Source organism: Clavelina lepadiformis, chromosome 1, assembly GCF_947623445.1.
Source record: "Clavelina lepadiformis chromosome 1, kaClaLepa1.1, whole genome shotgun sequence".
NCBI classification, from domain to species: Eukaryota; Metazoa; Chordata; class Ascidiacea; order Aplousobranchia; family Clavelinidae; genus Clavelina; species Clavelina lepadiformis.
This window is the reverse complement of record NC_135240.1, coordinates 18,795,111-18,815,974: the sequence shown is the minus strand read 5'-3', so window position 1 is coordinate 18,815,974 and position 20,864 is coordinate 18,795,111. Positions and strand designations below refer to the sequence as shown.

Below are 20,864 nucleotides of genomic sequence, written 5' to 3'. Positions count from 1 at the left end.
CTGCATCCAAAATGTACTGTTTTGCATTTATTTGTTATACTCACACAGTAAACTAGATAGCGGCAATGAGTACAGGGCAATAGAACAAATATACAGCCAACAGTAGCTAAAATTCCGGTAAAATCTATCACAAAAACTCTCAATATATAGTATCAAACATACTTAGACAATAGCATTGCTGAATACCATGTGTACAGTGTATGGAAAAGATTAAAACCACCATACAGAAAATATTAAACATATGATTGAAAATATTTCATTTCTTTGGGGAAGAAAACTCTTGGGAGGAATAGAAAGTTAAAAGCATTTAAAAAAGCTTTAAAAATTGCCTTAACCTTTGCATTAAAACCACTGAATGAACAAGAACAAAGTTGTGCATCATATCAAGCGATGCTCAACACTGTATCCTCACATAAGCACACAGATGAGAGCATTGCATTACTCTATTCTTGGATTATTCAGGCAAATTCTTGCAACACATGATCGTATACAACATAAATAGTGTTATAAACTTTTTTTTATTCTTCTAGACCTTCTTGGACGTATGATTGATCTTAATTTCATTGTTTGTCCTTCAGATCTGGATCTTGTTGCTGATTTTACACATGATACCCTTCTGGTTTTTATAGAATTTGCAGGCGGGGTGCTTTCAGATTTTCTTCGCCTGTTCATTTCGCCAGAGTGGGATCTGGTTACCTTCTTTTCAAGAGTACCACTGCTGCTAGGTGGCTGGTTCTCAAATGCAGTCTTACTTTCTTTTGACAAATCCGAGGCTGCTTCATCTACACCATCGCCACTTGATGATGAAATGCTTGAGTCTTGCAGTGGTTCAAATGAACAAGAAGAAGTTGGACCTGAAGTTCAAACAACCTTATGTTGTGTGTAAAAGCTAATACAAAATTATTAAACAAAGAAACATAGTAAAGAACTTCCATTACCATGACAAGCAGTTATTTTTTCAGTTCTTGCAAGATTGTCAGTTGGAGAAAATTCAGAACCACCTTACACATAAACTTTATATGGTACTATGTTTATTGTTTAGTACCCTTTCTGTTACTCTTTTTGTAAACACAGCAAGGCATTCACCTGTTTCGTTGTTCATTTTCTCAGAATCGCGAAATCTTGTAGGGGAATTATCATCTCTGCAACATAATAAACAATCAAGGATGGCATTTGATTCGGTCCATAAATATATTATATGTATTTAAAAATCTTACCAGATTTCATATAAAGAATAAAATTATTGAAGGCAGTATAAAACCTGGCACTTGTCCAGCTTTCAAAATAAGTATCCTTTCTTTTAGAAGTTTCAATCTTTCGTCGTTCAATGATTACAACAATAACACTGGTATTGTCTGCACGCATCATTCTAATGCACCAACGATCAAGTGCAACTTTTACCAACTCGTGCGCAGGACTATTTGTTGTTTCCTAAAAGAAGATTAAGAATATAATGCCATAAAAACGAGTACAGTTTAAAATATTTTTTAAGTAAACATTACGGCAAAAACGTCTTTGAATCCATGTAATCATCAATTAACGCACAAAAAGAAAAGGTGTTTAAAACTAAACCTAACTTGTGAACTAGCGAGGCAGCAAGACGTGTCCGAGTGATTTAAATTGTGACTTGGCCGAATACCAAGTACAATTTGTGACATTATTTAATCATACTGCAAATACGCAGCGGGCCTTCGATTAGACTTGGCCTTGTTCTGTCCGATACCCGACGACGATACTGCTGTAATGCCCCTAGCCAAAGCATTCGTGACGCTTACTCCTGTTCAGTGGTCATGATAAACAATTCCAAATTAAGGCCAGAAATACAAACAGTTAAATATGCCAAACAAAAATACAACAAATAGAAATTGCACATGGACAAGCTCGGTAGTCGGGGCTTGAGCAGTGAGAAATCATTGCTGAGTAAAAGTCAAGCAAAGACTTTGCGCAATCCATGGAAAAAGACTCCGATACCTTGCCAAACACAACAAAAATAAACGTAAAATCTTTAGAAACCCCTGGGATAGGACCATGCCTTATTCAAGAAATAGGCATGTACCAAGGTAGAGGACTTCAAGAAACACGTTTGATCAATTGTAAATATCAATATGTAGCCAGCTGTTGTATGGAAATAAACAAGCACACACAAAACATACTCCTCTGCTTTGTTTCCCTTCTACTGCAGCAACAATAGACACTGCTTCTTGAGGTCGAATCATGTTCCATAAGCCGTCGCTTGCAAGTACAACAAATTGTTCTTTATGCTTATGTAAGTCATACACATATACATCTGGTACTGGAGAGACCTGAACATCGATAACACAAACAACCATTGTAATTACTGCAAAAACTGTGCAAATCAATAATAATTAATTAATCAACTGAGGTTAATTGCCAAGTTTAAGTTGGGCTAAGACTCCACTTATGAAGTTTATTCCAATACCTTGCAAAATTGTTTACGAGCAACGATATAAAAACAACCCTAAATGCTTTAAGTACCAAGGGCCATGACCCAGGGTAATCTAGCGTTGTATGAGATCCTTCATCCATATGGAATGCTGGGATAAGGAACCTAAAAAAATGCTGCGATACACCACGAGACACAGCTGAGCGAAAAAAATACTTACCACAAACTTGTCTAATTCAGAGTTATAACTCCACAAATCTCCTAATGACCGTGCAACAGCAAGAAATGGAATCTTGTCCAGTTTTGTGCTTCGTCGTATAGGCCCAGAGTGATTAAGCTTAGGTCTAGACCAAACTACTCTGTTCACTCCTGACTTGTTCATAACACTGCAAGAATTACACAAGTTAACATATGATATTAATAATAATCAATAACATTTAGATAGGGAGTGCTTAATATGACCGATGATTGATCACAAAAATACTTCGAGTCGATCGCACAGCAGTAAAAAAATGTTAGAATAATTACCTACTATCATTTTTTTGTTTTGTTCGTTAATCATTTTACTCCTTAAAGCCATTGAATATTTTTTGAGTAAAGTGCCTAAATAACTAAATAGAATTAGCAAATTGGTATATAAAGAGCTTCTTTATTGGTCAATTATTTTGACCTGGCAACTGTAAATGCAGCTTGTGATCCCAAAAAAATATTTAAAGCCCTAACTTAGATCGTTGTTCAATAATGACAATGACATAGAAGTCCAGTGCGGCTATAAGCACATTTTCACCAGCTTCTGCACAATATTGGATGGTTGCAAAGAATATTTTGGAAAATTTTGCAATTTAAATAAAATAAACACTTAAAATTCTGAACTACAAATGAGGCGAGTAGGCGATACAGAATTGTATAAGCATCTAGTGGTTATTGATTACAGTTTTAACATGGTAAAACATTCATCTTTCTACCTGAAAAAACAATTTTGTACTCTTATGATGAAACACAACATATGCAACTTTCTGCAAAAACAAAAGATGCACAACTGGTGATTGAATTCTTTAATGAATCAGCGTTTCGCAAAACCATGCGGGTGAGCTTCAACAGGGGGGTGTTGAGATGTTGCGACAGCACCCTCAGCACTTCGCGCAATAATTTTAGCGCGTACCACTTACAGTTTATTGTGCTGGTTAAAAATAACCACTACTTGATTTCAAGGCAAACATGCAACAAAACGCATTTTCTAAAATGCTTTCATGACATGAGGCATGCAATTTTTTCTCCTCTACCCCGTTTCTCGCCTTTCTCTCTTCCCATTGCCCAATTTTTTCACTTACTACTTACTCTTTTAAAAACTCGCATCTGGTTTGAACACGGTGCAGCAGAAATTGAAACAACATTGCTACTATCAACAATGCCTTGGAGGAAATGCAATTAAAATTTTCCCGCACATAACGTGTAAGTGGCTCTGGTAGGCTTCTAGATGTTGCATCATCATTTCGCTTTGCTTCGGAAATATTTTTCCGGAAAAACGATAAACACAATGCACTGCACTGAACACAATGCAATGAATACATAGCGGTAATGGAAGGCTCCACACATTTGTAACATGGACATCTGTCAGACTTGGGCAACAACACTGTGTTACATGAAGGTCTGCATCTGCGCTAAATTACCACGCCATTAAGAGGGAAGGAAAACAAACGAAATAGAATCAAATACGACAGTCCATAGGTCCTATTTTGCCGTTTGATTATCTGGTTAGTAGTAATCATCGTGGTTATCTCATCCCATTCAGATTATCAATTAATACCTACATCCATTGCTGCACTCGTGATTACAATTACATCATTTTGGTGTTGTCATTTTAATTTTGATGCTACATGTGCCCGAGTAATTTGCTTAACTTGCATATCTGGCCCGCTGCTCACAATTGATTGACAGATGGTGGGGATGCACACTTGCTCAAAAGTTCATTGTTTTTCTCTAATGAAAACCTTGCTTGATGGTACCAAAAGTTTCTATCTTTTTGTGTTTATTAACCATTAGCAAAAAAGGGAAATCTTCGTATCGAATGCCATGATGCAATACAAATATAACCTTGCACTTGCATGTGTCCGTGTGCACTAGAGCATTGTGTGAGTTGTGACTTTTCAAATAACATTTTCCAGGCATTGCTAACGAACCCATTTCATTTTTTCCAGAAGTATTAATGGCCGAACTTACCCCCGGTAACCAACAACCCTTACAGATTTGCATGTAGTGTTTGAATACTTTGAATATTTATTCAATTACTTAATTATAAGTAGGGCGATTATTTTTTGACTTGTCAAAAAAAGTCAAAAATTGGTCAAATTTACAGCGTTAGGTCAAAAATTGTCAAAATTGTTTACAAACAGCATTGTCATGGTGTCGTAGAGGTTGCACTGTCAGTGAACTTTTCATTTTACATCATGTAGCCTACTTTATACTGTTGTAAATGGCCCATTGTCTACTTATTGTGAATCATAAACCATTAAGTGGAATAATTAGGTGATGCTCAACACACCTAAAAACGTGTAAAATTTTTGGTGCAAAGTCATTTTGCGGCAGCTGTAGGTTAGGTGCAGATCTTGCTTCGGTTTTGCTTAAGATACTTCATGTATCTTTACTTTAGACAAATGTATTGAACAGTTTTTGTTGTGTCTTAGCTGCAGTTTTTTGGCAGTGATCTGTAATTAGCTCGTTTCCCTTTTCAGAATAGGCTAGGTCTGTGTTCAGATTTTTGCCCTTCTTTACTACAATAAATTTTAACTTTTTGTACAATAATGCGTAATTTAACTACTTGAGTTCTTCATACGTCAAAATTTGTCAAAAAAAAGTTTTTTAATGTTAAAAGTTGTCAAAAGTTTCAATTTTTAGGTCAAAAAATAATCGGCCTAATTATAAGTTAACAAGGAAAGCAAACAGTGGAGTAAGGTTGTCTTTTCGATTTAGGTCTTTTCAAAAAAAGTGCAAATGTTTTAGCTCACTAACCAATACACTATGGATGGAGATAAACAATAAACTAGTGCAAAATAAATTTGGCAAAGACCCCTTTCTTTGGGAATCCGAATTTTCAAAACTTGCGATGAACGCAACACCCCTTCAAAAATTTTCTAAATCCGCCCCTATACTGTAAGTCTAATTTTTACAAATAGAAATCCAACCAAATGTATTGCACTAGAGCAGGGCTTCTCAAACTATGGGTCGCAATCCCAAATTTATGAAACAAATTCAACTTTTATTAACGTTTATTAACTGCTTTATTGTAATTTTTATTTGCTTTACTGTTTTCATTACACATTCTTTTATTACTGTACAGTTACTTTCGTGGATTGTGTGCACTTGTGTAATTTCGCCACAGACAAAAATATCACTTGAGATTTGTGATAGGACGTTTATTGTCTTAATACCATCAATGAGTAGGTTACCCATCAAGGGGTCGCATAGAAATTTCTTTTCTAAAAAGGGCTTGCACAACAAAAAGTTTAAGCCCTGCACCAGAGCAAACATTATCACAAGTCACACTATTTGAGCATTTAGTTGTAACAATCAAATTGTGACAAAACAATCGTTACTGTGAACACTTTTACATTTTTTGAGCTAAAGCTTTTGAGAAAGGAGAGCTGTGTTAGGTTGTTCAATATGAGATATTGTTTGATCATCTATTCTACATCAACTTTTGTCCAATAAATTAAAAAATTTTCTTCAAAGATAATCAAAACTTTGACATATTTTTGATGAGGATGTTACCAAGTTTGAAATTATAATGTCAAAGTTTACCAGAGAAATGAGACAATTTCCTAGGCCTGAAGACATCCAACCAATTTCAAATTACTAAGTGAACAAATCAATAGATTAACAGAGACAACTAGAGGTTCTGCCCACCACAAAACGGCAGAACCTCCAGTGGTATTATAACTACCGATGACATACCATCCTCCACATTGTTCAATTCTTTTTCTTTCTTTTAGTAGTTCAGGTTTATGATCAATAGTGAGATCGGTGGCTGCAAATAACTGTGAAGTATCATTCTCATCTCTGCTTCCCATAACAATCATTGAATCGCCAACATTTGCAACATACATTCGATTTCCTCGAATGATAACAAGGCTAGCTGTTGTTCCTGCAGTACTTGGATGACCCAAGGAAGTTTTAGGCCATTCATCTGCAAAACGTATGATTATACTTAATATTATTTATTAAGTTATGTATAAGTTGCACATTTTAAAACTTTGTCTCAACAAATGGTACGAACTTTTTCGACCATAATTATAAAAGCATCAAATGTGATGTGTAGTAGCTTTGAACTTGTCGCACAACCCATACGCTCATGTCTAAGTCTCACACCAGGCTTTTTGGTACAAATGAATATGGTAGGTAATGTTTTTTGTCAGTAGGGTGACAGAATAACGAAATCTTTCAAGTGACATACAAATTTTGCCAAAATTCTACTAGTCAGCCTAGTATTGTTATGGAGAACTTCTTTATGAACTTTATGGAACTGACTGTATGAAAGAGACAAATGTCTCTGAATTATGTTAAATAATAAGCCAAATTATTTTATATGCAAAATAAAATGACAAAAAAATAATTGACAAATAATTTAATAAGGATAAGGTCCAGCAGAACTTTACAGCTACACTGCACTATGATGAAAACTACTGTCATGTGAAAAAGTGATTTATCGTTTATGCTACTGATATTCATTGCACAGCCAAAGGTGATGCACTACCGTACAGCACAATTACAAGATTGACAAAAGTAATAAAACATTTCAAACATTCAAATCCAATTTCATCACAAATTCAATAAAATATCCATTTGTACACCATAAAACCTTTATTTTCAACCATGATTATCACAGCTATATTTTAATAACTTTGTTTTAAGTAAACATATGTATAAATGTTGTTGCCTATATAAATATGGTGACAAATCATGTTACAAATAGTACCAGTAAGTTTAAGTTTGTGTCTGCATGAAAATTTGTTATTGTTCATTTCAAATTGATTTGTTGACTTCAGCTCAAAGCTTCACTTTTCTCTGCAATTTTGAAAGCACAACATGCAAGTGCTCAACTTATTTGTGCAAATACAGTTTTGCTTTTTGGTGTGACTATCTCCTATCTATACATGCAACAGCCTGGTACATAATCCGAGGAACAAATTCATTATATATAATCGTACAAAAAATTATCGATTTTGATTAAACATTTCGATTATCAAATGTCACTGTTTGCTGTTTCGTAGAGATCCTTTTTTGGATAAAGTCATGTTTTATTAAATATGATTTCCATTTCACTAACATTCGTGTCATTGGCTGTACTTGTAGACTGCATTACTTGATTGTAAACTACCGTCAATTGAAAGCCACATGCGACAGGGAAAAAATTAATTTTAAGCCGCATTTAATGATATAGGAAGCTGCACTGAAACACATGTAAATCTCTGCAAATCACTTTCCAATCTCTATGATAATATCATAATCAGGTTACATCAGGAACAGTTAGCTTCTGCAATATATAGTACTCTCTATAACACGACAATATCACTAAACTTTAGATGATATTTCAATTTGATATTTAAAGACTACTTCATTAGCAGCAGCTTACGATACAGTAAAAACGGCAAGTAAAATTTGAAAGAATCAAGCTATTGAAGTAAATAGACAGACCTGCAAGACAAAGAAATGATGACTTTTAGACAAAAATTTATGTTAAAAAATTTTTACATGGAGCAATAAAGTTTTGGATAGTTTGGAAGGGGGCCAACAATTGCTTCACAAATCGTGCAATTGGCTTATGCGGTGTTTTTACACGAATCTTGGCTGTGGTTTCGGATTTGCAAAAACCCGGGTTGGAAAAGCTAAGCATACACAACAGTTGGCTTTTGCTTCAAACATATTCTCAATCAACAACAACAAGTTTCAATCAAATATATATTGAAGTTCAAGAAAATGAGATCTTCTTTGGTGGTTATCTAGCCTACAACTACCACCAGGACTAGCCTAAAAGCCGAACTGGAACTAACGTCTCAAGTGTTGTAACTTATGCAGGAAATCACAATTGAATATTATTAGTGGAGCACGATAGTACTGTCTTAATCACATTTATTCTGTTAATTCCATCATCCAGCAAGATAACAATCCCAAGTAAGCTACTTGAACAAAAATGTTTTTCACACTGTTTCACATGATGACAAGATAATGTTCATGTGTAAAACAAAACAAAAATAAAACAAAAAGTAAAAAACAAAAGTCAATGAAAAATATTCAGTCAGAAATTTCTAGTTTATTATAGAATTTTCAAGATTGGTGGCTGCTAAAAATTTAATCCTCAAATTTGGGAGTTTTGACAAGATTTTCAAAAATCGTCTGAATTAAAATGACATAACCCAACTGAGGTCTGCGTATTTGACCACTATTCACAGTTCACACTGTCTTCTACGGCATTTTTGCGTTGTATGGTAATGGTATTGGGCCAAAATATGCAGGTAATGTAACTACTTATGTCAACAGAACTGGTTTTGCGTAAGGGCAAACTATATTTTAAATTGACTAAGGATGGGACAAGTTGAATCCAAGGACAAGGATTCGGCCGGATGTTGGCCTACTTTTTATCTTGCCGAGGCTGAGGAAATTGGCCTCATAGTTGGCAAAGTTACATAGGCTATATGGTATGAAACACATCTTGAAACATACTATCAAAGTACTAAAATGTCAAATACATAGTATAACTTATAACACCCCAAAAGATTGAAGTTAAATAAAGTTAGATTTAGATTAGAAGTTAAAACCGGCAACCGTTATAACAGCTTTAAAGAAACAGATTTGCCAATGAAATGATGACAGGATAGCTAAGGATTGCACCACACTCGTTCAAGATTACTAGCGGTTATGTAGTCTTTCGGCATCATTATTACGTCGCAGACCCCATTGGAAATTATGGAATAATTTTAAACTGCAAAGCATAATCCATATATGGCAAGTATGCAGTAGTTTAGTATTCCAGATGAACATAGTTGTGGTTGATTTTCGTTATTCTTGTAAAGCGAAGCAATTGCAGAATGAAGCAGTTACAAAAAATCAAGAGTGTGAGAAGTAAGAAATAAGAAATTGCGATGCAAGTGTTGCTTTTGCAACATCTGCAACACTGAATTAAACAGAGGAAAACCTGATAATCCAAGGTTATTTATGACCTCCTCTATGCTAAAACATCCTTTGGCACAACATGAAATCGACATCAAAGAAGGACAACAGAGCAAAAGACATCCAGCAATATCGAGCAAATCAAAACAGTCTACGTTGTTCCAAGTAATGGAGAAGAGGACTTGCTACGATCTCTCGTATCCAGTTGCTCAAAGAATAACAAAAACAATTGCAGAAATGATTGTGCTGGACTATCAACACTTATCAATCATGGACAACATAGGGTTTCGGCGCTTGATGGAGGAACTTGCACCACAATATGTCAGAACAACAGTGACTTGCAACAATTTTCTACAGTTTTAGCGTGTTCTCATCTGAAGGAAGCTCATACCGCTCAAAATATTTTGGAAAAAATTTGCGAGCAAGACAGCGTGTGGAATTTAAAGTTGTTTGTCATAGTGCCAGACAATGCAAGCAACATCGTGAAGGAGCAGGAGGTATCAAATTATCTGCATATTCCATGCTTCGCTCACACACTAAACTTGGTTGTCGAGCAGTCGTTAAGGGTGGTCAGTGCATGGTGCAAGACATAGTTAGCAAAGCGAGGTCAATAGTTGGGCATTTTCACATGTCGACACATGACACCTAAATGTTGTCAAAGTACCAGGCAAAGCATACTGTGGGCAACAGCGACTTGAGACTTTTAAGACTAGAATAATACAAGTAGCTTATCTAATACAGTCGAAATCGGTTAATCGCATATCGGTTAATCGCATACATCGGTTAATCGCATAGCATTGCATAATCCCAAACCATTCCCATTCACTTGCGAAGAAAATTCAACGGTTAATCGCATAAGGGTTAATCGTATAAATCGGTTAATCGAATAGGAATTCTTGATTGATTTGTAGACTTGTATCACTTAAACGCATATTTCCTTTGATGAAGTGTTAAGTTGCTGAAGATTATCTTCACCAATAAACAAAAATCATCGCATGATCTCCCATAACCCGCAGCGATTAAATACACGGCAAGACACTGAAGACAGCAGTTGTGAATTAAAGACAGCTGTGATTAAATTCACCGCAAGGCTGAAGGCTATAGAGACAGTAGCACGTAAATGATTTGAACAATAAAGTAAAACTTCACGAAAAAAGGCCTTCTCTACAGTGATTATGAACCACAAAACTACGTTTCATTTAAGGATTGTTACGGATCGTTGCATCACAATAGAACAACAAGACTAATTTTTATTTAAGGATTGTTACGTCGCAAAGCGCAAACCACGTGTCGAAATCGAAAAGAAGGAAGCTCACTTGTTGCGTCATAATGCATTGTGTCATTCCAAAAATCGGCGGAGGAGCAAGAATGCGTGCGCCGGTGTTTAAAAAAGAGAATAGCGGAGAAAATGTAGGAAACGCATACATTGGTTAATCGCATAAAAAAGCTTGGCAAATTGACTATGCGATTAACCGATTTCGACTGTATAAGCAATAAAGAAGGACAGCTTACTCTATGGACTGTAAAGTAAAATAAAAAAAGGATATAGTTTGGCATTCTGAAGGTTAACTTTATGTTTTTCTACATGGGCTTTCACAACCATAAATAAGCTTGTTTCTTCAGGTGTACAGCAAAAATCTATGGTCTTCGATAGACTTAGTAGCAATAAATATCTTGGCTACTCCAAACTAGGGAAACCAGACATACATTTATACCAGAATAATCCTGCCACATAGGAGGTATTAACTTTTAATTATATAACAAAAAAATAAATGACATAAAAATAAAACAAAAAAACATTCAAACCAAAACTTACGAAGTTTGTTCCACATTGACAAATGAGTAGACACAAACGCATCAGAAATAGCTTTCTTAACCACTTCAACATCATTTGAAAAAAAACCTTTCTGCATTTTAATATTTTCTAACAGATGATCTCTTGCAAAATAGGCAGCATCTTTTCCACCATGGCCATCAAATATGGCAAAGGCAGCATACTCAACAACCACTTTGCCAGATTTGACACGCTCAAACTGCACAGAAGTTACATCTTCCATGTACTTCCGGCCACCTTGATTAACTTCTGCAGTGACCCGTAAATTCCAGCAATTTGTTGGTGACATATTGTCCACTTATGTCTTAATTAACCATATTGAAATAATGTATACCAAATTAATGCATTTTAAAATCTAAACCTGTTAAATTTCACAAATACAGTATATATATACACATATACTATATATGTTATTTATATAATATTTCCTGATTAAATCTATTGTGTATATGTATTATAGCCTATTGACTTGCATGATATTACCCATCCAGTCCTGTTTTCAATTTGCATTAAGACTGATTTGCAAGGTTTGATTTTGGATTTCATCAATAACAATAAATTACCCGAGATCTCGGTGAAAACTAGCCTAGGCTTACCATACTCTGCAGTGCAGGCATTTTAGGTGCGTGTTTTTGCACTTCATGACTGGAACAGAATTCAGTTAGAACTGCGCACTCAATATTTAGTTCACAAATAGATCGAATCCGTCAATTTCTGAGTAATCTAATAGCCCAAGACCGGGCCACAGCTAGGCTAGGCTAATTTAAGCTAGGCTACTGCTTGATGGTGAAAAGGAGTTCCACCGCCAAGTGTACAGAGCAACTGAACAGGTAAGAAGAAAGAGTTTATGAATTTTGAAGTTCGCTAACCACAAGAGGACGCTACGAAACGGACCCTCTTCAAAAACGAAAAGTTATGAAAAACGATAAATCTTGCTGTATAAATTTTATCATTTTACCTACAAACGAAATCAGTGGCGTTGTTCGTACAATGTAGGTCAGGTCTCCAAAAATTTTTGTTTTAACTATTAAAAATCTTTTTGAAGGAAGTAAGATTTTGTTTTTAAAATAAATGCACAGTGGGACGTAGTTGGCCATCTTCTACTTCCCTTCCAAACCGAGCTGTGTAAAAGATTCTCACGGTGTACTCTACACAGGCCACCTGGACCGGGACTGCGGTCCTTTGGATGGAGCTCATTTTAGGGAGATTTTCTTCTTTCATCCAGACACATAGGTCGGTTCCATCTTAACGATGACACAACCAATGTTCCCTCTAATTTTTCACGAGTCTGAGCAAACACACTAACTCCCTGAGCGGTCCCTTGGACCAATGTGAGCAACATCAGACGTGCGCACTGTGGCCATTATTATGCGTTTATTTTATTTTCAATTCATGTTGGAATTTTTTCTTGTGCGCAGCACAGATTTTCTGTGCGCGAAGACCGTGTCAACAGTGCGCATTTGCGCACGCGCGCAGCTTAGAGGGAACATTGGACACAACGCTTATATCCTGTCAAAATATCAGCTTAACTTTTGCTTTCTATAAATCTGTTTAAATTATGTTTTTTTTGTTATTTGGGCTTGCTGGCCGTGCTAACGTTAGTAACTGTTTTACATTCCCATATTAATCCGTAATGCATATTTTCGCCCTCGAGGCCTTGCCACATTTGTCTAATTAGTGGAAATTACTATCACAACTGCTAATATGTTTGCGACTACCTGCGTCAGCACAAATTTTCATCATGACGTAAAACGCATAGAGTAACTTGGCGGAATGCTCCAATGAAATATTTTTTGCGAATGCTGTCAGGTTCAAATTTTTTTTAGTCTAAACATACGCGAGAAGTTTCTAGTTGCAAGATCTGTGAGCTAAAGCAAGTGACGTTGAATGAACAAGTCTTGTGTGGTTAACCATAACGATTACTGGAGGAATAGGCGTACAACAAACAAATGAACCATGTGATTATTTTTTCGTATATTATGAGACGAAGTTAAAAGGTGCTGAACGAGAATAACCTGGTTAAACTTCTAAAAGGAAGTTTAATTCAAGTAGGTCTATTTTTGGCTTGAAATTAACTCAAAATGGTAAGGTTCGGTAGAAGGAGTTTTACCAGTACACAGTGATACACTATGCGAGTGTTTCTTTAAGTTAGAATTCTTGTGGAGAAATTGTATGAACATGATATATATATCCAAAACATAAACAAACTTAAAAAGTTTACTCTTCCTTAACGTAGAAAACGCCAACAAAAAATAAGTCTGCATTGTAAAAACTAGCCGAAACAGTCGATTGTCATTAAAAAGTGTCACGTGATCAACATCTTAATTCAAACGATTTTAGAGTGCAAAGGTTTATTAAGGGCATCTGATTGTATTTTTTAGTTACATATTTGTTCATAAAAGTTTTACCCACAAATTTTCAGTAAATTCTACGAATATCTTAGCAGTGTATCCTACCAGCTAATTTGTTACAAGTGTTTTCGTTAATATGAAGCAGGACCTGTAATTTCCTTATTTAGCAAAGTTACTGCTAAATATGACTCACTTCAATTTGCAAAATAGATTAATTTAAGAGGTGGGATTGCTATAAGTTATAGAGTATAGACTACTGTAGCGACTCGCTAATTGCTGCTACAACTCTAACATGCACCACAAACGTAAAGATTATATTCGCTATTCAGCGAGATATAACTTACAAAGCTACTTAATGTTTCTTCTTCTCTATGCAGTAGCCTGCTTACTGCTAATGCCTGCTTTGTTTTCAATGACGTGCGCTGAGGCTAGTGGTTGGTAAGGCAGCAATTTGTTCAAAGTTATTATGTTGTAATGAAAAGTGGTATATGGTACCTTAACCTGTAAGGTTTACCCACTTCACTACAAAGGTTACACAACAATGACAACTGTATGTTCTGATTATATTTGAAGCTTCATTGAACGAATACATCAAGTTAAAACATTGGGACAGCTACATAATAAAGTCGACCACTTTCTAGGGTTAACTTAGTAGACTGTAACGCATTGAACAACTATGAATAACAACACATGCAATGCAGGCATGCACGACATTTTTGTCACGACTTAATACGATAAGCAGAGAGTAATCGATTACGTAACCCAATGCTTTACTTTGCCGATTTCCGTAAACAAGTATTCTATGCGGCATTCGATTTGCAGGTAATCTTATCATATCATCACAATGTTTGCAATGATGTTAATTCAATAGCAAACAAAAACAGTGTCCTACTCATTAAAGTAAAAATTTGCACGCTTACTGCTAGTCAGGGCGGCTATAGGCCGGTGCAACTGCAATGGACACTGCGGGCTGCTTACACCAAAACAAAAATAACAAATTATTTTTTATTTTGCACAAATCTGTATGTTGTTCTCAAAAAGAATGTTCTCGTAAGAATGTATCATGAAACAAAGCTTCTCTGGGGGCTGGTTTGCCCAAACATGTTGATTGGTTATATGCGTTGTTATTATCATTATTATTAAGTTAAGTTATTTAGAATCACTACTATGTAACAACGGTTGTTTATACTTTATAGCATGCAGTGCGGGGGAAATAATGATAAAGCTTAAAACACGCAAGAAAATTTGACGGTTAAATTATTGTCAGTTGATTGGTTAAATTATTTTTTAAAATGCAAGCGTCCTGGGCATTGGATTGTAAAGATTTCGCTCAGGTGAGTGGCGTATGAATTCCCTTACGCGATAAAAAGAAAGTTTGAAAATATGTTGCCTAGTTCTTATTTTACAATGGTTTAAATCCTACGCACTGGACTTGTCCGATATGATGTCTAGATACGTGGTTAGCGAAGAATGTGACCTAAAATGCGTAAGAGTTTACGTGAAATTTGTGGCGCATTACTCCGGCTAATTTTGTTTGGCATGTCAAGTAAAGTTCAAAATAATCAACTAGAAGTACAGTATATACAAACGGAATTATTAAATTCAAACGCGCCGCAGATACCACGCAAACTCTTACGCATTTTACATCGCTTGTTACGCTGACCACGTAACGTGACTTCGTATCGAACTAGTCAAGTGTGTAGGATTCTAACACTGTCTAGTAAGAACTAACCAGCATATTTTCAAAGTTTCTTTTTTCCGCGTAAAAGAATTCATATGCAACTTACCTGAGCGAAGTCTTTACAATCCAATGGCCAGAAGTTTGTAATTTAAAAAGAATCAAAGTGGGTCGTCATTTTCCATTGTTAAATATAGGCGATCGAAAAAATTTTGTCAGCAATACAGTAATTCGGAAAGAGTCTATTACTTTCCAAAACTATTTTACTAGAATATTCAGTGAGTAGTGTTCTTTAATATAAGATCAACTTGTTCGTGGACTAGCCCCTCACTTTAAGTAAAATGCCAAGATAGAAGAAATCTACTTATGTAGACTACTTAAGTAAAACTTATTCGTCACTGACCACCACTGCACATAATCACACTTCACGTCCTCACAAAAATGAATTGACGAAGATAGACGTTTTATTTTATTTTGTAGTGTAATACACTAAACCTAAAAAACAAACAACTAAAACGAGTATGTGACAATCGGTACTTACACAAAAGCTATTTCGCTAACCGGGGTCCGAGCGTGAAGAATCATCCCCGGGTTTAAGTCATGCGAAGACTTTCCTTAGTCCGAGGATAAAAATTATCATACCATAAATGCAGTATATAAACCTGGATATACCAAAACCATATCAGGTAGAATAACGATCTCTGTACATTTTGTTATTGCAATCCTTTCGTTTTGTTTTATCAAAGTTTACTGAATTAAGTGCAATTAAGATTTATTTTAAGTTTCTAATTTTCCGCACTTGTTTTAGGGTAAAGCCAAAGTTAATATAAACCCCCTTGAAAGTTCTGTATTATCTTTGGGAAGAGCGCCTCAACGTGGCAATGTGTAGAAAAGCATTGTAAACCGTGATACATCCTTTTCTATCTGAGCCTAGAGATGGTGGCGGGGTTAGTTTGAGTTTATAATCTTCTTTCATCGTTTAACTTAAGGAGTTGCTGTTTACGATTTTTTTATTTTCCATAATATTAAGTTAACAGTTTATGGTTTTTCCTGATATTTTTTATAATCTAATATGGATAAGCCGTAAGTGAAGGGAAATAGAATGCATAAGCCTTATTTGCTGACATTGTCAATGTTCTAATGAAAACATTTGCCTTTATGATAAATCGTGACTATACCATTTCCTAACTATATATTTCTTCACAGCAAATCACTACCTCGAGTTCCTGAGTCCCTTCTGAAGAGACGTAAGGAGTATCAAGCTTTGAAAGCAAACCAAGCTAAAGCGGCACTCCTTAACAAAAAAGCAAGTTGATGGTTTTTTGTATGATATGTGGTTTTCAAAGCCAGTTTTGGGGTGTAATGCCGAAGTGTACAACCGCGTGATGCATGTGTACGCAAGACCCAGGTGCTGTTGGCCAAATTTTGAGGTCGCTTGGTTGTGGACTTCTGTACTAGACCCCAGTTTGGATTGTCTGCTCTGCATTTCAATAAATCATCGACTACCTGCACTAAAATAGACAGATTGATTATGGACTAGCTTTTCTAAGTACATAGAATGCTGGCTTTTAAAAAATATTGTGTGCCTACATAGGTTGTAGCCTACTGTTGTCAAGTGCTGATCGTGACTTTTTCACATTCCCATATTAGTCCTTAATGCACATTTTTGCCCACGGGTATAATTTATGGAATTTATTATCATAGCTGCTAATATGTTTACAACTATCTGCGTCAGCACAATGTTTCATTCCCTGCATTGAGGGTGAAAAAAAATAAATGAATGAATTAAAATGTGCTGCATTCATCACAAGACTCATTCATATGCACGCCAAACTTATGTTTAGGCTGGTATACAAATGGAGAAAAAATTGGCTGCTTGAACACCAACTTATAATAAGTAAACAATTAAGGTTTCAATGCATCCCATCCCCTCAAAATATTTTTCTTTGCCCGCTTTATTTATTGTTTAAAATTATTATACTTAGTCAGGCTTTCAAGTGTGTAGTTATATGTTTAAAACTGTTTATTTTGTTTAGAGGAACACAGAGAAACGAAAATTAATTTTCAAGAGAGCTGAACAGTATATACGTGAGTACCGGCAAAAGGAGCGGGATGGAATAAGGCTTGCAAGACAGGCACGGAAGCATGATAACTACTATGTTCCTGAAGAACCAAAGCTTGCCTTTGTAATTAGAATCCGTGGGTAGGTAGCAATGCTTCATTGGTCTAATCCATAACTGCCTAGTCATATTATGAATCCTATTTGCTGTTTCTGAATTCTGCTCATTATAAATGAACTATTTTATACATATTTAATTAATTATGTATACTAGTATTGGTCAAAGAATGTGCATTTAATGAGTTTGAAATCTGTATAATGAATAATAGTTTAATATTTAAATCGCTATATATATATATACCTCATATGATACCAAAATTGAACCCATAACCAGTTGAGGGACATGGGAAATATTTTAGGGAAGTTTTACCAGGGATTTGTCAGAAGATTTATCACACTGTGAATAAGCCGCCTTAGGAAACAGGGGAGGACTTTTAGGCCAGACATCAAGTTTTGCCACACGATTACAGAATTTGGATGGATATCATTTTAATTGATACTTTGTGTGTGCCATCGCGAATTAGTTGATCTGCTTAGTGTGGCCTACACTTGATTAACAGATTTTGGATAACATTACTCATTAGAAAGTATATTTGTTTTTGTCAACCGAAACATATGCAGGATTGGCCCAGTGCTAATGTTAAAGAACTACCACTTAAATGTCTCGTCTCTTTGTTTGTGTGGTTTATTGGGCTATACTAGCAACACAAAATTAATATTAAACAGTTAGACACGTCCTGAGCAAGTTGTTTTCATATTTGCTATGAAGCAAAGCGGTTATCGCGTTTGAGAGAAAACTATGTGTCTAATAGCAATTCTCAACTTTTATGGTTGTCGGACACGACTAGATTTTGTGCTGGGAAAGTGAGTTAAAGGCTAATACTTGCCGGTTAAGTAAGTAGCCATTTTGTCTTCCAGCATTAGACTTACTCCAACACTGTTAGCCTAGTTTCTTACAACAAACTAAATTCCAGGGAGCATGGCTTTGTTGGACAATTACTGAATTAATTTGGCACAACGTCTAACTGTGCGTTATGTCTTCATTGGTTAAATATAGGCACAAAGTCATTGATGTTTCAATCGGTATTGGGAACCCTTTTTCCCAATACCCATTCCTACGCCATTGCAATAAACTGAAGTGGGCAACACATGTGGTTAGGTTAACCTTTTTTTTTTTCATTTCAGCCAATGTGCATGATAATGAACAACATGCAGAATATTCATATTTGTCTGTGCTATTAAAAATTTCTAACGTGATGTATACACGCTATTGCTATCATAAATGCCATTAACAATGTTTTTAAGTGAAAAGGGTAAAGAAACAGATCAGATTTGTACCCGTATTGCATAGTATTTGTAGACTTAATTATTTGCAATGCCACAAAATTGAGATATAATCTAGGGTAAAAAGCTGATTTGCTTCCCAGATGGTGGCCAACTGGCCAGGCCCTTAACTTTTCAGTAATTTCTAGTAGTAAAATTTAGTCAATGTTACGTTAGCACATACTCCACTCTTATTCTTAGTATTACTATAAATCTTGTTTGTTTAGTATTAACCAGGTAAGCCCGAAAGTGAAGAAAGTGTTGCAACTCCTGCGCTTGAGACAGATTCACAATGGTGTTTTTATCAAGCTTAACAAGGCAACTTTACAAATGCTTCGCATTGCTGAACCATATATAGCATGGGGGTAAGTGTCACTTGTCACATCTGTGTTATTGTTGTGAATGTGAATCAGTCCAATGAAACCGTGTTTTTACATACATACACACAGGATATTACACAAAGTTCTATTGTTATTTTTTAAACATAGTCTAGCAAAGTTTCTTTATTAAACTATCATGACACTTAGTCAGTGCTGCCTAGTTCGTACGAATACCTTTAAAGCTGTGTTTTATTATCTTGGTGGATCCAAAGATTCAGTATGGGGACCGCAGTCCGTAATCAGTGTTAAGCAGCAACAAGTTTGCTGTATCATGCTCATATCACCTAGGTAATGAAAACCTTTTAAAGAAGTTTTGCTTTATCTATTTCAGGTATCCCAATTTAAAGACTGTAAAAGATCTCATTTACAAAAGGGGACATGGCAGAGTAAACAAACGCCGTATTGCTATCACCGACAACAACATCATTGAAGAATCTCTAGGTATAATGTAACTCATTTTTTTAACGTATGTTAGGATGTATATTTTGTATAAGGAAAGTTAAACATTGGTAATAAATATTCAACACCACAGTTACATGCTTACAATAAGCGGTAATGATAATTTAAGATATGTTACCAGCTATTCTGCAGAAATTTAGTTTTCAAAATGTGACTTCCTGAAACTTTTATCAACAATTTGCTCCAACATTCAATAAAAAATGAAAGTTTTAGATTGTAGACAGTATCATTATTACCTATGCACTTACATAGGTAATAAAGACCACGGATTGTCAAAACGGCATTTTCAGTACAAGAACTCTATTTTAATATACTGTGAAACTCATCTAAAACCACATATCACTTCCGTTTCGGCTAATTTCAACCTGATTTGAACGGAATCCTGATTATAATAAATTCTAAAAACTTACAAACCTTAAGCGAGTTTAAATAAGTAAAATCCCAAGCTACTAAAAATAAACGTAACAGGTGTTTAGTATTGTGCACGGGACTACTATCTTCCGGTTTGCTGTCAAAAAAAAAACGATTTTATTAATTCAGATTTTCTTGTGTTGTTTTTTTTCTCGTTTAGTTACCACACTTTCGGAATAGTGGAAAGTGCTATATGGGAAAACGTTGTAGCCCATTCTAAATTTGGTGCCCATGATTGTTGTATGATTAACAATGTTTTCCTTGTTTAGGAAAATCTGGAATAATCTGCGTGGAAGATTTAATCCATGAGATATTCACTGTTGGTCCGAACTTCAGGGAAGCTGCAGCATTTCTGTGGCCATTCAAGCTTTCTTCACCCAGAGGTGGTTTCCAGAAAGTGACCAACCATTTTGTTGAAGGTGGAGATCATGGCAATCGGGAAGACAAAATCAATGCATTAGTGCGACAGATGAATTAAAATGATCAACTTTCCACCAATATTGCTTGTAATGCAAGTTTGTAAGCTAGCCAGTTGTAATGCGATAATGCTTAATTTGAGTAGGATTGAGGATTGAAAAGGTTGAGGAATACGTTTACATGTTTTTTAAATGGTGATAACCTCGATCATAAATAAGAGTTAAGATCATTGCCCTACTTCGAAGTAGACCGGAAAGCAGTAAGTACTGCAAAAGAACAAATTTTTTTAATCAATTGCGTGAATTTCTTTCCGTCATAGTTACC

General features: G+C 35.4%; 2 protein-coding genes across 3 annotated transcripts; one reads left to right on the top strand and one right to left on the bottom strand.

The window, feature by feature from the left end:
- Window positions 1–14: 14 nt before the first annotated feature.
- Window positions 15–11,759, bottom strand: LOC143444296 (protein phosphatase 1D-like). Its single transcript, XM_076943485.1, has 7 exons — window positions 11,385–11,759; window positions 6,356–6,587; window positions 2,625–2,790; window positions 2,154–2,303; window positions 1,262–1,431; window positions 1,087–1,142; window positions 15–854 (listed from the first exon to the last, which is right to left on the bottom strand). Exons 1-7 carry the CDS (start codon window positions 11,689–11,691, stop codon window positions 505–507), a joined length of 1,431 nt encoding a protein of 476 aa, XP_076799600.1. The 5' UTR covers window positions 11,692–11,759; the 3' UTR covers window positions 15–504.
- Window positions 11,760–16,319: 4,560 nt separating this feature from the next.
- On the top strand, window positions 16,320–20,621 carry LOC143459992 (large ribosomal subunit protein uL30-like). 2 transcript variants are annotated; one of them, XM_076957333.1, is made up of 6 exons: window positions 16,320–16,378; window positions 16,638–16,737; window positions 17,468–17,634; window positions 19,101–19,238; window positions 19,585–19,694; window positions 20,393–20,621. In XM_076957333.1, the coding sequence occupies exons 1-6, from the start codon at window positions 16,368–16,370 to the stop codon at window positions 20,599–20,601; spliced, it is 735 nt and encodes a 244-aa protein (XP_076813448.1). In that variant the 5' UTR covers window positions 16,320–16,367; the 3' UTR covers window positions 20,602–20,621. The 2 variants fall into 2 exon arrangements, with proteins under 2 accessions (XP_076813448.1, XP_076813457.1); XM_076957342.1 differs by lacking the exon at window positions 16,320–16,378 and adding an exon at window positions 16,489–16,514.
- Window positions 20,622–20,864: the final 243 nt, after the last annotated feature.